General features: G+C 39.7%; 1 protein-coding gene across 5 annotated transcripts in view; it reads right to left on the bottom strand.

Moving 5' to 3' along the window:
* MTR (5-methyltetrahydrofolate-homocysteine methyltransferase) overlaps window positions 1-15,779 on the bottom strand; it is a 121,813-nt gene that overhangs the window by 104,034 nt on the left and 2,000 nt on the right. For 2 of the 5 annotated variants that reach the window (XM_023727987.1, XM_023727985.1), the window contains exon 2: window positions 6,296-6,510. In XM_023727987.1, coding sequence (XP_023583755.1) covers window positions 6,296-6,505 — 210 coding nt within the window. In that variant the 5' untranslated portion in view covers window positions 6,506-6,510. Of the gene's footprint in view, window positions 1-6,295; window positions 6,511-15,779 lie in introns of those variants that run through there. The other 3 variants (XM_004372790.3, XM_023727986.1, XM_012554505.2) reach the window with 2 other exon arrangements.

The following is a 15,779-nucleotide window of genomic DNA, read 5'->3' on the forward strand; positions in this document are numbered from 1 at the left end:
CTAGGGGAGCTTGCCGTTGGAGTGGAGAGATGAGAGACTATGAAATGGAGAAAAACAAAAAACGGAAGAAGAAGAGAAGAAAAGAATGAATAAATAAAAGTTAGAAAGAAAAAAGAACAGCAAAGCTCCCAGGGATCCCACCGGTGCCACTACGAGGTCTGGGGAAGATGTTCCCAGCTGTTGAAGTACAGTCCGGCTAGTAGGCGTAGAGGTATTCAGTGCCAGGTATCCAGGGGACAGGAAGAGAAGGAAGGTATAGAGAGATGAGAAACTGAGTAATGAAGAAAGACAAAAAGAGAACAAGAGGGAAAAGAAAACAAAACAAATTTAAAAAAAGAACAAGAAAACTCCCCAAAAAAATCAGGAAAAAAAAAAAAAACATGAAAAAAGAAATGCTCTCAGGGATCCTTCTGCGTGCCTGTGCAAGCTGAGGGGGTAGGTCTCAAGCCACGCAGCACCATCTGGCCAGAACGGGCTCTCAACTGGAGAGAAGAAAAAGAAAACAAACAATTGAAAACAAACAAACAAAAAAAAGGCCTGGCATCCTACCAGCATGGCAGCAAGGACCCAGAAGCAGTTCCACATTCGAACGGAGCTCCACAGCCCCTCAGGAAGAAGCAAAGATGGCTCACAGAGCCAGGTATTTGAGCAGAAGGAGGGGGAGGTGGTGAGAGGTAAGGAAGAAATCAAAAGAAGCAGAAAAAAGCAACAACAGCAGCCAACAAATGGCACTCAGGGAGTCGGCCAGTGTGGGCAGGTGGACTCCAAGCAGCCAATGCTTCCCAGCCAAGAGACTGTGGCCACAGGAAGCAGAGGAGGCCAAGTAGGGGTGAAGAAGTGTTGGTGGTGGGAAAGCGTATATCGCTGTTTACCGGTTGTTCTGTCTCCTGCTGGAAGCTCCGTGAAGCTACTTTCTCGTACCCCCTATCTGCTGGTCTCTGATAGGAGTCCAAGATGGCGGATCCGTGCTGCATTAGCTGATAGGGGACCTCTCCATGTATGTCTCCTTGCTCTCTGTTCTCTGTCAGCTTCTTATTCCATTTAATGCTTGGCTGAGTTCTCTTCATTTGATGTTTAGGGTTTCAGGATTCCTGTTTTCTCTGTTTGGCTTAGTTTTTCAGATCTTTGCTGTGGAGGGACAGAGTGGTGCGTCTGCCTAGAGTGCCATGTTGCAGGAAGTCCTCTGAACCAGTTCTTGATGGAACTTGAGGACCCTGGTGCCCTCCTATTCTCCCGATTTGAAACCTGTCTTCCTGGTTTCACTCTTTGGATACCACCTCAACTTCAATCTGACTAGCATTCTGAAATCTCTCAACCCCTTTGATTTTATAATACTGAGTAATTTCAACCCCTCCTAAGCTGTTGAACACTGTTTGTAGGAAGAGCTGGGAAATGAAAACCAAGATTTACACATTTATAATAATGATAAGTCACAAACATCCTAAATATCCATCAACACCAAAATAGCTCAATAAACTATGGTGGTGGTGTTGCATGCTGACAAATCAATTTTCGATTCAAAGCCACCCCATGTTACACAGTAGAACTGCCGCATAGGGTTTCTTTACCGAAGTAGACTGCCATATCTTTCTCCTGCAGAGTGGCTAGTTGGTTTGAACCGCTGACCTTTTGGTTAGCGGCCGAGCACTTAACAACTGTGCCACCAGGACACCTTTGACACATATCTATTGACATAGAAAGATCTCCAAAAGTATTACTGAGAAGAAAAACAAAACTGAATGATAGGCAAAGCATGATGCCGTTAAATTTAAAGAACACACACACACACAAACAGTACTATGTATTTTCTATAAAATACACATATACATATATGAACATACTTGGAGCCCTGGTGGCGCAGTAGTAGTTAAGAGATTGGCTGCTAACCAAAAGGTTGGCAGTTCGAATCCACCAGCCACTCCTTGGAAACCCTACGGGGCAGTTCTACTCTGTCCTATAGGGTCAATGTGAGTCAGCACACAACAAAGAACTTGGGAAAATGGAAATACCCAATTCCAGCCCCATCTAGCCTTCCTGTCTCCTGAAGCGGGTGGGGGAAGCTAAGAAGTATTTGTTAAGGTCACAGCCCAGGGACACAGACTCACTAAAATACTGAAACTTAATCACAGGATTACAGAACACTCCCCTTACCTCCACACCTTATCACCACATCAGTAGAACTCCTGTATATAGTAACAAAATTATAGCTAAAGGACTATAGCTTATGGATAAGTAAATGACAGTAATGTTGTAAGGGACAAAAGGGAGGTTGGGATTAATCTGTTATAAGGTACCTGCTCTACCCATAAAGTGGTATAGTGTTGTCTGAAAGTGGACTTAGATTAGTTGTAAATGTATACTGCAAATTCTAGGACAACCACTAAAAATATTTTTAAAAGAAGTATAATTGACATGTTAAGAGAAGAAAGAAAATGCTCAATTAAAACAAGAGAAGGTAGAAAAAGAATGGAGACATAAAAGAAACAAGTAACAAGGGCAATAAGTAGAAAATAGTTATAAATATGGTAGATATTAATACAACTATCATATTTTTTTACGAAAATAACACACACCTTCTACATTTGTTTGCCAGCCACATCCTCCCCCCATGAGGTTAGGCACATGATGCTAATTTTTTTTACAGCAACATATAGAGAAGAATTGGCACAGCAGCACTTGTGAGAATGCCTGGTGGGGGGGCGCAGCTGGCAAACAAACGTACAAGGTACACATTATTCACATAAAAATACGGTACATCAAGAATCACTTTAAATGTGAAGAGAAAGAATATCAGAGTGGATAAGCACAAAAGGACAAATATTGTATGATCCCACTTTTATAAAATGACAAAAATAGGTATATATACAAAAATCAACCTTCTTTGGTGGTTAACAGGTATAGGAGGGGGAGGGAGAAGGAATTACTCTCTAGACAGTAGACACTTGTTATTTTTGGTGATGTAAAAGTCAGTATCAAATGCGGGTGAAGTGTGCACAACTGAACCAAGGTAAATGACAACAATAAGAAATACATAAGATTAAGGAACGTTATTGGTGAATGGTATAACATATACAACCAAAATACATGTAACTGATTACATAGGTAGATATGTATCTATACGTGTACAGCAAGGTATATGTGTGTACAGTCATGCACCACATGACACCCCTTCGGGCAACGTCCGACCACATATACGTCCGTAGTCTATAGGGTTTTTTTTGTTTTTGTTTCTGTTTCTAAAGGGAAAGCAGTTCTCCTTTTATGATCTCCCCCTAATGGTTTTAAGGACCCCAGATCCCCAGAGTGAATGAGTGGTGGGGCCCCAGGGCACACCCCAATCCCCAGAGCACCTCCTCCTCTTTCCCCTCCTCCTGGCTTCATTCACCTGCCCAGCAGCTGTGCAGCCGTTCACTCCCAGTGCAGGGCAGCACTTGCAGTGGCTCCTCCGATCCCTACTTAGTCCCTACAGCCACATCTCCACGCCCTCTGTTCTCCCCCTACCCTGAGCCTAGACATGAGCAAAGTCCCGATCCAGCTGTGAGCGCAGACCCCATCCAGCCCACAGCTGCCTACCCAGCAAGGCTGGCCTCCTGTATCCAGTGGACACAGCTCTCGGGCTGTGTCTGGCAGGTAGGCAATGGCAGGGGCTGCTGCGGCAGGCTGCTCCTGCACCTCAGGCAGCCAGAGCAGTGGGCAGGGCTGGGCACATAACCAAGTGACTGCCTATATATAATATGGTGTTCGCACAATGTCCAAATTACATAACGTCCTATTTCACAGAACGTATCGTAGATGTTAAGTGACATATGACTATATACGTGTGCATATACAGGTGTATCTGTACACACAGCCATATATATGTCTGTGTGTACTGCACATATATTCATATACAGGCAGTCCCCAGATTACAAACAAGTTCTGTTCCTAAGTCCGTCTTTAAGTTGAATTTGTACTTAAGTTGGAAGAGTTAGGTATGTTTCGTATCTAATGCCAGTTAGTCAAACATTTGTCTTAGTATATAGTGTACCTCTCTATGCATAAAAAACATTAAAGAAACACTTCCAGATATATTAAAACATCTTTAACATAATAATACAGTAATAATAATAATAATAGTTTGATGCACATGGCAAAGTAGGACACAATTTGTTATTACGCACCATTGTATGTACCTTGTATTTTTAATATAATAGGCTTTATGGGGGTTGGTTCATAACTACGGGTTGGACGTAAGTCAGACGTTCATAACCCGGGGACTGCCTGTATACAATAAGGCACGTAGGGGGCACAGTCACGAATACTTCCCAGATATAACCAAACACCTTGCAGGATTGGTTTACTGGGTTTGAAGGCATAGTACAATATTCTCATGGGATAACTCGGTCAACTGGCACAACACAGTCTATAAAATTTATGTTCTACATCCTAGTTTGGTAAGTAGCAACTTAGGTCTCAAAACCTTGCAAGCAGCCATCTAAGATACAACTATTGGCCTCTACCTGTCTGGAGCAAAAGAGAAAGAAGGAAACTAAAGGCTCAAAGAGGAAACTAGTCTACAGGACTAACTGCCTACATGAAACATGGCCTCAGGGATCCTGAGACCAGAAGAACCAAATGGTGCCTGGCTACCACTACCAACCATTCTGACTAGGGACATAATAGACGGTCATGGATAGAGGGAGAAAATTATAGAACAAAACTCTAATTCTTGAAAAAGAAAAAATGCCAGACTTGGCTGGTAGAGACTACAGGAATCCCCAAGAGATACCCTTTAAACTCTGAACTGAAACTACTCCTGGAGGTCACCTTTCAGCTAAATAACAGATTGGCTCAAATTATACAATATCACCTGTGAGTACTGTGCATCTTTAAAATGAATAATAATCATCATCATCTGTATGAGACCAAACAGTCCACATTTACCCTAAAGCAAAGATGAGAAGGTCAGGGAGGCGGTGGGGAGGCAGGGAAATTGGATTAATGGAAGGGGAACAACCAGAACAGAAATAATGAGAATGTTGACACAATGTAGAAAACGTAACCAATGTCACTGAACAATATGTACAGAAATTGTTAAATGGGAACCTAATTTGCTGTGTAAACTTTCACAAAAACTCAATAAATACTTAAAAAATAAAAATAAACAAGCTATCAAGTCACAAAAAGACATGTAGGAATCTTCAATGCATATTGCTAACTGAAAGGAGTCTGTCTGAAAAGGCTATATACGGTATGATTCCAACCATGATGTTCTGGAAAAGGCAAAACTAAAGAGACAGTATAAAGATCAGTGGTTGCCAAGGGGTAAGGGGGAGGGAAGCAGTGATAAACAGATGCAACACGGGGCATTTTTAGGACAGTGGAAGTATTCTGTATGATTCCATAATGGTGGGTCACAGTGGATACATGACATTATGGATTTGTCAAAACCCACAGAACTGAACAACACAAAGAGTTATGTTTCTTCAGCTGAGAGCCATTCTGCATCTTATCTACAACACAGACTTGACCACCCAGTAAAATAAGCCCTTCCACCTTCAATGAATCGCTTAGTAACTAAGGGATTTGTTTAGGGGACTTTTTTTCCTTATGAGTCTGAAACACCTATAACAAGGCCCTTCTCCAGAAGATAAAACTTTCAAATTTAGCTGGTAAATAAGTGTCCCCCTTCTAATTAGGGCCACATCAGAAAAACAGATTAAATCACCTCATTATCTCTTCTAGTCTTCTTATGCTATGGAATTCTTTTCATAACCTAAAAACAATTTAGACCTGTTTATTTTTTCTAAAGTTTATTTTTTCTAACAACACCAACTTACTTCTGTTTCCTTTATGTTGGCTAGACACTTTTATTGCAGACAGAAAAACAGAATGAAAAAACATGGGATTTCATGTTAGTAAATCTCTGTAACATCAAACAAGTTATTTCACTTCTGTGATCCTCTATTTCCGTATTTCCAAAATGGGAATAATAATAACCACCTTTCCGTTTTTCTTTATCAGGGCTGTTTTAATGACTTAAACAATATTATGTAGGTGAAACCCTAATGTGTCCAGGACTTTATGGCTTTTCATTGGAATGTAAATGCCTCAAGGACAAAAAACTTACCATCCTCATCTCCTTATCCCAAGCACCCAACACAGGGCATGACTTTTTTGGTTTCCAACACCGGTTTTCTGAATAAATCACCTCTTTCTTCTATATCCGCCAGAGCACCAGGCATAGTGGTCTGCCCTTGGTACACAAAATGGCTTGCTGTCTGACCAAATATACAATAACCCATGAATACTTTACCTTATGGATTCGGTAAATGATGTCAGGTTGAGTTATACTTAAAATGTCATTGTTGCCTTTCAGTGGTCTGACGTGATCTTTAAATTCTTGACCACGAAAGTACTCTTCATTTAGCTTGTACCGCTGGATCATGGTCCCCATCCCTCCATCTAGCACCATAATCCTCTCCCGCAGTATGGCTTCAATCTCATCCTGCAGTGTTTTCTTCATATCTGCTTTAAAGAAAGTGAAAATTTGACTTTAAAAAATGAAAGATAAGATGTACGGAGGGGGGTTTGGAGTAATTTATGATAATAGGGAGCAAACAAGTAAATAAAAGATGCACTCATAACTCTGCAACATTAGAAAAATGTTGACTAAAAATGTTTTCATTAAATCATAATATGCCTAATGGAGTAAAAGATTGTACACAGCACAAAATCACTGCGGAAGCACCAAACCAAGGCTAAAGTCGGCTGTAGTCATTTCCTGTTTCGGAGATAAGGAAAACAGGCAGCAATGAGCCACGTGACCCAAGCCGAGCCCAAGCTTCTGCAAGTCCTCAGGGCTTTCTCCCCTTGTTAGTCTGTGCAGTTGTTCCCTTAACAGAGATGTAGCAGGGGTAACTGAAAACCATTAATAATTCCAAACTGCCATTAAAACTGTTAGCTCTGACCATCTCTCCCACTTGTTACCAGAACTAATGACAGCCTGCAAACAGGGTTTTAGTCACTTCTGCACCATCTATGAAATAACGACTGGCTAACACCAGCTCCTCAACTCTCCACATGCTTCTGGACTGTTCCTAATTCCCAGCCACAAAAAGCTCCCACTGCCTTTCCAATCCTACTTTCTGGTTTCCAAGAACTACTGAAAAGTCAAAAACTATGCTGACTGGAGTCGCTGAAAATTCAAACCTCTGCTTTCTTTTAGTGCCAAATCCTTCCCGTCCTTTTCACTCTTAATGGGTGATTTTACCTAATCCTGTACAAAGAAATCTTAAATTCACCCCTTAAATTCACCCCTCTCCACCTAAAAATCCTCTTGAAGTTTTGCTCACTCAATTATCCTTTTCTCTCCACTTACGGAAGAAGCATATTATCACCATCACACCAACATTTCTCCTTGCTCTCCCTATCCCTTCCCACCTCCATCAGTTGTACCTCAGCACCCATTGATTCATTCTCTTCTTGATATGGCTTCTTCCTCCACCACTCTACTGTCTACACTCAAAGGTCACCAATGACCTTCTAATTATCAAAAAAACTTGGCCCCAATCTCAGACCCAGATTTCAATTTGTCTAGCTGCTATGTCCACTTAGAACAGGTGCTCCTCAACCTAATATCCAAAACCAACCTTGCTATATTCCCTGTCTGATCTCCCTATTTCTGCAAATGGCATTCCCCTTCCCAGAAGCCTCAGTAAAACTGACTCCTTATTCTCTTTATATCTCAGTAGAATCTGACTCCTTATTCTCCATGATTCCCAACATTTACTCAGATCCCAAGTCCTATAGGTTTAATCTTGAAATGCTCCACCTTCCATCCCCAATGCTAACTCCTTTCTTCAAGCCCTCACTACACACCCAAGCCATCATAAATCCTCTGAATTTCTGTTTGTATCCATGTAAAATAAGAATAATAATATTTGCTGTACTTACCTCACTGAGTTGTTTTACAGGATAAATGGCATCATAAATGCAAAGTTGCATTGTAAACTATCAAGTGTGCTACAAAGGTAAGAGATCACCACCTCAACTGTATACCCTGTGTTCTAATCTATCCTGTGTACCACTCCCAGATTAATCTTCCTATAGAACAATTTTAAATCAGTTGCTTCCCCAGCTCTAACACCTTCAACAGCTCCCTACTACCAAAGTTAATAAAGTTACTCAAAACAAACCACAATGACACTAATCTATCTTGTCAACATTTTCTTTTATGCTCCCTAAGAGGGGAGCAAAAGCTCTTGCCAAATGGGGCTGGTTCTAAGCTATCTGAATTCCTTGGAGAAAGAGACTCTGTCCCTAGCAATACCAAGGATAGCGCCTGGTGCCTAAGTATTCAATAAATATTTCCTTAATTGATATGGCAAAAAAGTGAGAGAATCCTGAGGTTCACCCTTCAGTCAAAGATTAGACAGGCTCATAAAACAATAATACATATAACTCAACCACGTATACAAGACTAAACGGGCACACCAGCCCAGCGGCAAAGATGAGAAGGCAGGAGGGGATAGGAAAGCTGGATGAATGGAAACGGGGAACCCAAGGTCGAGGAGAGAGTGCTGACACGTCGCAGGGTTGCCAACCAATGTCACAAAACAATACGTGTATTAATTGTTTAATGAGAAACTAATTTACTCTGTAAACCTTCATCTAAAGCACAATTTTAAAAAAAAGTGAGAGAAGATGAAAAATAAGAGGCAAAAATCATTTAAACCAGTAAACTATGAATATTTGTAAATACTGGGTACAAATTTACAACCCTACCTTGTCTTACTGTCCACAATATCGGTACACAGTATATGAAAGGAGCTAAAATAGTGGCCACAGAGCTATTTTGACTGAGTTATTCCAAGTAGGAATCAGGAAGTCTACTCAAGTAACCTGCAACGGAAGTCTGCCAATATCTTGTCTCCTTCCCAAAGAGCATTATGCTTCTCTCAGAGTATACTATTCCTTTTCAAAGCCATCTCACTGGCTAATTCTGTTTATTGAGCTTGCAGGTAGGAGAAAACATTTCCCGAAAAAGGAATAAAATTAAAATGCAATGAGCTGCCAGTGGTATTTCAAGTACCAAAGGTGGTCGGGGTGGGGGAGGGGTGGGGGCGGGGAGGGAAGCAGAATCACTTCTCAGGAAATGTGGAGAAAAGGTAGGGCTTAATGAGACACATAAAGAGTGGTCAGCATCAGGCAGTGGTCCAGTCATTTCAAATTATATAATCAACAAAGCAAAGTCAGGTTGTGGCATTAATTTGGACACCTCATGACATGACTGCCCTACCAGCCAATAAATATCAAGAGTTTGAAATCATTAAGTTCCTGATGGCACAGTAAGAAAAGCCAAGAAATTTGGGTTTTAGTCCCAGCTCCCCTAAGCAGCCATCAGACTTCGGACAAGACTTACTGGCAAAATGAGGAAAGAGTAGCCCTGCCTATGTCACAGAATCTGTGGAGCTGGGCCTCTCAAATCACACAAGTCATGAAACGCGACATATGTGCTTGACGTGTAGTAAACACCCAATAAATGTTAACTACTGCTATTATGTAGTTATTATCATATAACTAATAAGAAGTGGAGGCAAGATTGACACTCCAAAGGCTGTGTTCTATATGCTACAAAGTGCAGAGGGCCGTGAAAAAATACCAGGCAAAGCCTGAAGCTCTCAGCCTCGTGTTGGGGAAGAGGTACAAAACAAAACAGGTTTGGAAATGAACATCAGTCTGGCAGAAAGATGACAATTACTCAATGAAAACAACAAAATGCTGTTGAAAAAGATTGAAGAAGAATTAAATAAATGGAAAGATGTTCCATGTTCTTGGGTTAGAAGACATAATATTGCTAAGATGTCAATTCTACCCAAAGCTATCTACAGATTCAACACAGTCCTAATCAAAATTCCAACAGCCTTCTCTACAGAAATAGAAAAATCAATCTTCAATTTTATATGGAATTGCAAGAGGCCCCAAATAGCTAAAGCAACGTTAAAAGAGAAGAGAAGAACAAAAAAGAGAAGAACAAAGAAGAAGGACTCCTACTGATTTTAAAACATACTATACAGCGACCTGGAGCCCTGGTAGCTCAACGGTTGAGAGGTATGGCCTCAAAACAAAAGGTCAGCAGTTCGACTCCACCAGCCACTCCGTAGAGACCCTATGGGGCAGTTCTACTCTGTCCTATAGGATCACTATGAGTCAAAATCAACTCAACGGCAACAGGTTTGGTTTGTTTTTTTTTAAACAGCTACCATAATTAAAACAGCCTCGTACTGGTATAAAAATAGACACATAGACCCATGGAATAGAATTGAGAGTCCGGAAATAAACACACACATCTATGGTCAACTGATTTTTGAGAAGGGTGCTAAGTTCATTCAATGAGGAAAGAAAAATCTCTTCAATAAATAGTGCTGGAAAATTGGATTTCCACATGCAGGAAAATGAAACAGGATCCATGCCTCACACCATGCACAAAAACAAATTCAAAATGGATCAAGGACCTAAATGTGCAAACTAAATCCACAAAATTCTTAGAACAAAAAGCAGGGGCAATGCTGTCAGGCCTGGCTTATAACAATGGATTATCTAATAAAATAACAAAAGCACAACAGTAAAAAAACAAAATAAATAAATGGGACTTCATAAAAATTGCAAACTTCTGTTCATCAAAAGACTTTACTACATATCCAACAAGAATCAAGTAACTAAAATGCATATAAAACTTTGACAACTTAACAAAAAGACAAGTAACCCAATCATAAAATGAGCAAAGGACTTGGATATTTCACCAAAGAGGACATTCAAATGGACACAAAACACATGAGAACATGCTCAGCGTCATTAACTATCAGAGAGATGCAAATCAGAACCACAGTGAGATACCATTTCACTCCCACTAAGATGGCTTGAAGTCCTGATAGCACAGTGATTAAGGGCTCAGCTGCTAACCAAAGAGGCCGGCAGTTTGAACCCACCAGCCACTCCTTGGAAACCCTATGCGGCAGTTCTACTCTCTCCTGTAGGGTCCCTATGAGTCAGAACGGACTTGACAGCAATGAATCTGGTTTAGTTTAGGATAGCTAAGACTTAAAAGAAACAAACAAACAAAAAAAAAACAGACATTAACAAATATTGGCAAGAATATGGGAAAATTGGTACCCTTACCCACTGCTGGTGGGAATGCAAAATGGTACAGCCATTGTAGAAAAGTGTGGTGGTTCCTCAAAAAACTAAAAATAGAACTACCATATGATCCAGCAATTCTACCTCTAGGTATACATTCGAAAGGCTTGAAAGCAGAAACTCAATGTTCAATGCAGCACTATTCACAACAGTCAAAAGATGAAAACCACCTAAATGCTCATCAACAGATGAATGGATAAACAAAATGTGGTACATACATACAACGGAATACTACTCAGCAGTAGGAGAAATGAAGTCTTGATACATACTACAATGTGGATGGAGCTTGAAGACATTATGCTGAGCGAAATAAAATATCACAAAAGGACAAATACTGTACGACCTTACTTATATAAAAAGACAAGAAAAGGCAAATGTATAGAGAACAAAGTTTATTAGTGGTTACCAGGAGCGAAAGGGAGGAGAGAAGGGGAGGAAAGGCAAGTTAATGATGATGGAAAAATTGCATTGATTAAGGGTAAGGATGCACTGCCAATTACTGTAATTGCTGTCAATAAGTTGTATACCTTAAAAAAGTTGTATGATAGATATATTTACAACAACGAGAAAAACAAATAAAGATTAGCTGCTATGGCTGCTTATGTACGACCAAAAACCTCATGGGAGGTTTAGGGTCATGGTTTCATGGGACATCCCAGTTAACTGGCCTATTAACATGTTTAGTGCTTCTACCCTCCTAGTTCATTGCGTAGTGCCTGGGGTCTTAAAAGCTTGCAAGTGGATATCCAAGGCACAACAACTGGTCTCTATTGGCCTGGAACAACAGAGCAAGAAGAGTCAAGAATAAAAGGAGTATATGGAATGTGTGGCTAATTGCCTCCGTGAACACTTGGCTTCTTTGCCCTGAGACCAGAGGAACTGGATGGTGCCTGGCTATCACTACCAACCATTTTGATCAAAGATTCCATAGAAGAATCCTGATCAAAAGGGGGAAAATGCAGAACAGAATTTAAAATTTTCATGGAATCCAGATTTCTGGAGCCATGGAGGCTGAATGAACCTCAGAAACTACTGCCCTGAAATAATCTTTAAACCTTAAACCAAAAATATCCCCTGAAGTCTTTTTAACAAAACCAAACAATAGTTTAGCTTAACTATAAAAAATATCTTCCTTGAGCATTACGCTCTTCTACACAGGATCAAACTGACAACAGCAATCGAAAGATTAGGTAGGAAACTTGGGGGTAGGGGGGCAGTGAGTTCATGTTAATGAGGGAGGAACTCAGCAAAGGACGGTAAGAATGGTTACACAATTTGAAAAACGTAATCAATGTTACTTGAATTGTACACATAGAAACCATTGAACTGGTGGTATGTTTTGCTGTGTATATTCTCCACAACAAAAATAAAAATAAAATAAAAAAAAGAAAGAAAACAATGGAATTGGTTTCAAATGGGGAATGTGGAGAGAGAGGACTAAAAATTTTAACCTATATGCCCAACTGAATTCCTTTCTTCTTAAAAGGGTGCAGCTGCAATCCAACCTGAAATGAGATCAGGGGAGCTTAGGGAGGTAACTGAACTACAAGGCTAGCAGGTGGAGTGGGGAGTAGGTCATGCATGTAGAATTTAATAAGAAAAGTATTAAACCATGTAGAAAACAATGCAATCTTTTCCATAGACAATGAAATATGTCCTTTGGAGCAAAAGGGTTTTCAGTAACATATTATTTACATATATCTTTATCCTTCCCTCTCCTCCAAGGAGCAAGTGCACAAACGTTGAAAGGGCAGGAGGGAGAAAGGAGAAATGAACAAAGAAATGCATACCTTCTCCTGTCACGGTCCACCTCTTCCAGTATGCTACCTCTGTACAGATTCCCAGTTTTCCTCATGTGCTTTTCCTCAAGGTAATTTACTCCTATTGCTTGGCATTCCCAAACTCGGTGCAAATCTGACAATGTCACTGTGCCTCCACCCCTCCTCCTAGTTTCATATGCAAATAAAACATTTTTCCATGGAGGCCCTACCATATTCACTTTTCAATCTGGAAATTTCAACTTTTGTTTCCAATCTTTAAGACAGTTCACCATTTCCCATAAAACAAACCCCTCAGTACACACATACACACCCATACACACACACACACAAATTCTAGGTTGTTTGCTGAGTCACCATATAAGCAAATGATCAAAGGTTTTTTAAAACTCCAAACATCTGATTTTTTTTAGAAGCTTAACAAACCTATAATTTATGTGCAAGATTAAATCAGAAACAGCTAAATTAACTTTGAAAAAAGTAGAACAAGGAGGCTATTTGTCCCATCAGATATTAAGATATACTATAAAGCCTTATTATTAAAAAAAAAAATCGAAGTAAAATATAGAACTATCTTTATAACTTAGAATGAGGAAGGACTTAGTAAGACTCAAAAAGCCAAACCTATAATGTTTAAAAAAGAAAAAGGTGAATTTGATTACGTAAAAACTAAGGATTTCTATTAAATGAAGGTCACCATAGGCAAAAGTAATAAATCATGTTGTGATGATTTATTATTACAGAAGAACTGGATGGTGCCTGGCTACCATTACTGAACATTTTGATCAAAGATTCTATAGAAGAATCTTTGATCAAAACAGGGAAAATGCAGAACAGAATTTCAAATTCTCATAGACTCTAGACTTTCCGGAGCCATGGAGGGTGGCTGAACCCTGGAAACTATTGCCCTGAGACAATCTTTAAACATTAAATGAAAAATATCCTTTGAAGTCTTATTAAAATCAAACAACAGTTTAGCTTAACTAGAAAAAAAGATCTGCCTTGAGCATTATGCTCTTTTAAGAATTATCTATATGGGATCAAAGGAGCCCTGGTGGCTCAGTGGTTAAGACCTTGGCTGCTAACCAAAAGGTCAGCAGTTTGAATCTACCAGCTGCTCCTTGGAAACTCTATGGGGCAGTTCTACTCTGTCCTATAAGGTCCCTATGAGTTGGAAGGAACTCAATGGCAATGGGTTTGGTTTTGATATGGGATCAAATTGACAAGAGCAACTCGAAAGATTAGATAGGAACCTTAGAAGGTGGTGAGTTTATGTTAATGAAGGAGAAACAACTCAGAAAAGGAGGGTGAGAATGGTTGCACAACTCAAATGTAATCAACATCAGTAAATTGTAAACGTAGAAACTTGAATTGGTGTATGTTTTGCTGTGTATATTCTCAACAATAATAAACTAAATAAAATTTAGAGAAAAGAAAGATTAAGTTACTTTGACAATTCTCCTTTCACTTGGCAGAGTTTGCAATCATTGAAATGTTGCTCTTCCATGAAGAACGACAAAAAAATAATCTCTCCTATTTGTCTGTGTTGAGTTCATTAGGTCTAGAACATTCTGTACATTTTACTCCTAACTAGTCAGGTTCTGAATAGAGCAGGTTCTGCCTAACATCTTTCACAGTAAATACAGCAATGCAGTTTTGCAGTTTCCTCATTTAACTGCCTAGTTATAACACGGTCTCAGAAATATTTTTATGTTTAACATACATATAAAAAACTACAGTCCAGAGGAGAATACCAAGGAATACTATTAGCTAGTGAGCCCCAAAATCAGTCTTTTCCAGTTTGAGTGGATCTAGCCAATGTAGTTTGTTCATTAGGAGTCATGTTTCTTTCTGTCATTAACATTTATTTTCTAGCTGTTGGTATTTTGATTTACTGTGAGTGTCCCAAAGAACAAACAAACATGGGATTAACTGGTTAAAACACAATTAGATGTTAAGGTAAGTAAGTCAGATATCACCACCTTGAAGAACTATCTAAAGAATGATAAGATGAAGGCATAAGCTGATAAGCCCCAAATATGTGGATTAAAATAATAAATTACAGTTTCGGGAAGACATCTCCTCTGAAGAAATAATGACCCCACAGAGGTCTGATTTACTTGGGGCTCCAATTTCCACTGCACTACATGGGAATGGATGCCTTTGAATTACAGTGTTGGTGAAGAATACTGAATATACCATGGACTGCCAGAAGAATGAACAAATCTGTCTTAGAAAAAGTACAGCCAGAATGCTCCTTAGAAGACAGGATGGCAAGACTTCGTCTCACATACTTTGGACATGTTATCAGGAGCGACCATTCCGTGGAGAAGGATATCATGCTTGGTAAAGTAAAGGGTCATCAAAAAAGAGGAAGACCCTCAACAAGATGGATTGACAAAATGGCTGCCAACAATGAGCTCAAGCTTAATGATTGTGAGGATGGTGTAGAACTGGGCACTGTTTCGTTCTGTTGTACATGGGTCACTATAAGTCGGAACTGACTCAACGGCACCTAACAACAACAACATGCAAACACATACAGCAAGGAAAAGAAATCTTTATCTTCTACGTTGTAATTGAATGATCCCAATGCTTTCTCAGCACGGCTGTGCCTTCACTACGTTTAGGACCATCTTACCAGTACCAGTTCCCATCGAGTGGATTCTGACTCATGGCGATGTCATGTACTACTGCCCTAAAAATCCTTTGCAAGATACTTTGCACATTTGTTTTTGGATCTCTAACTTCTAGTTTGCACCAACTTACTATATAGGCATATCTTTGCTTGTGCATTATTTCATTTTTGAAATACATTTAGGA

The sequence above is a fragment of the Trichechus manatus genome, unplaced genomic scaffold (assembly GCF_000243295.1).
Source record: "Trichechus manatus latirostris isolate Lorelei unplaced genomic scaffold, TriManLat1.0 scaffold00021, whole genome shotgun sequence".
Taxonomy (NCBI): domain Eukaryota; kingdom Metazoa; phylum Chordata; class Mammalia; order Sirenia; family Trichechidae; genus Trichechus; species Trichechus manatus.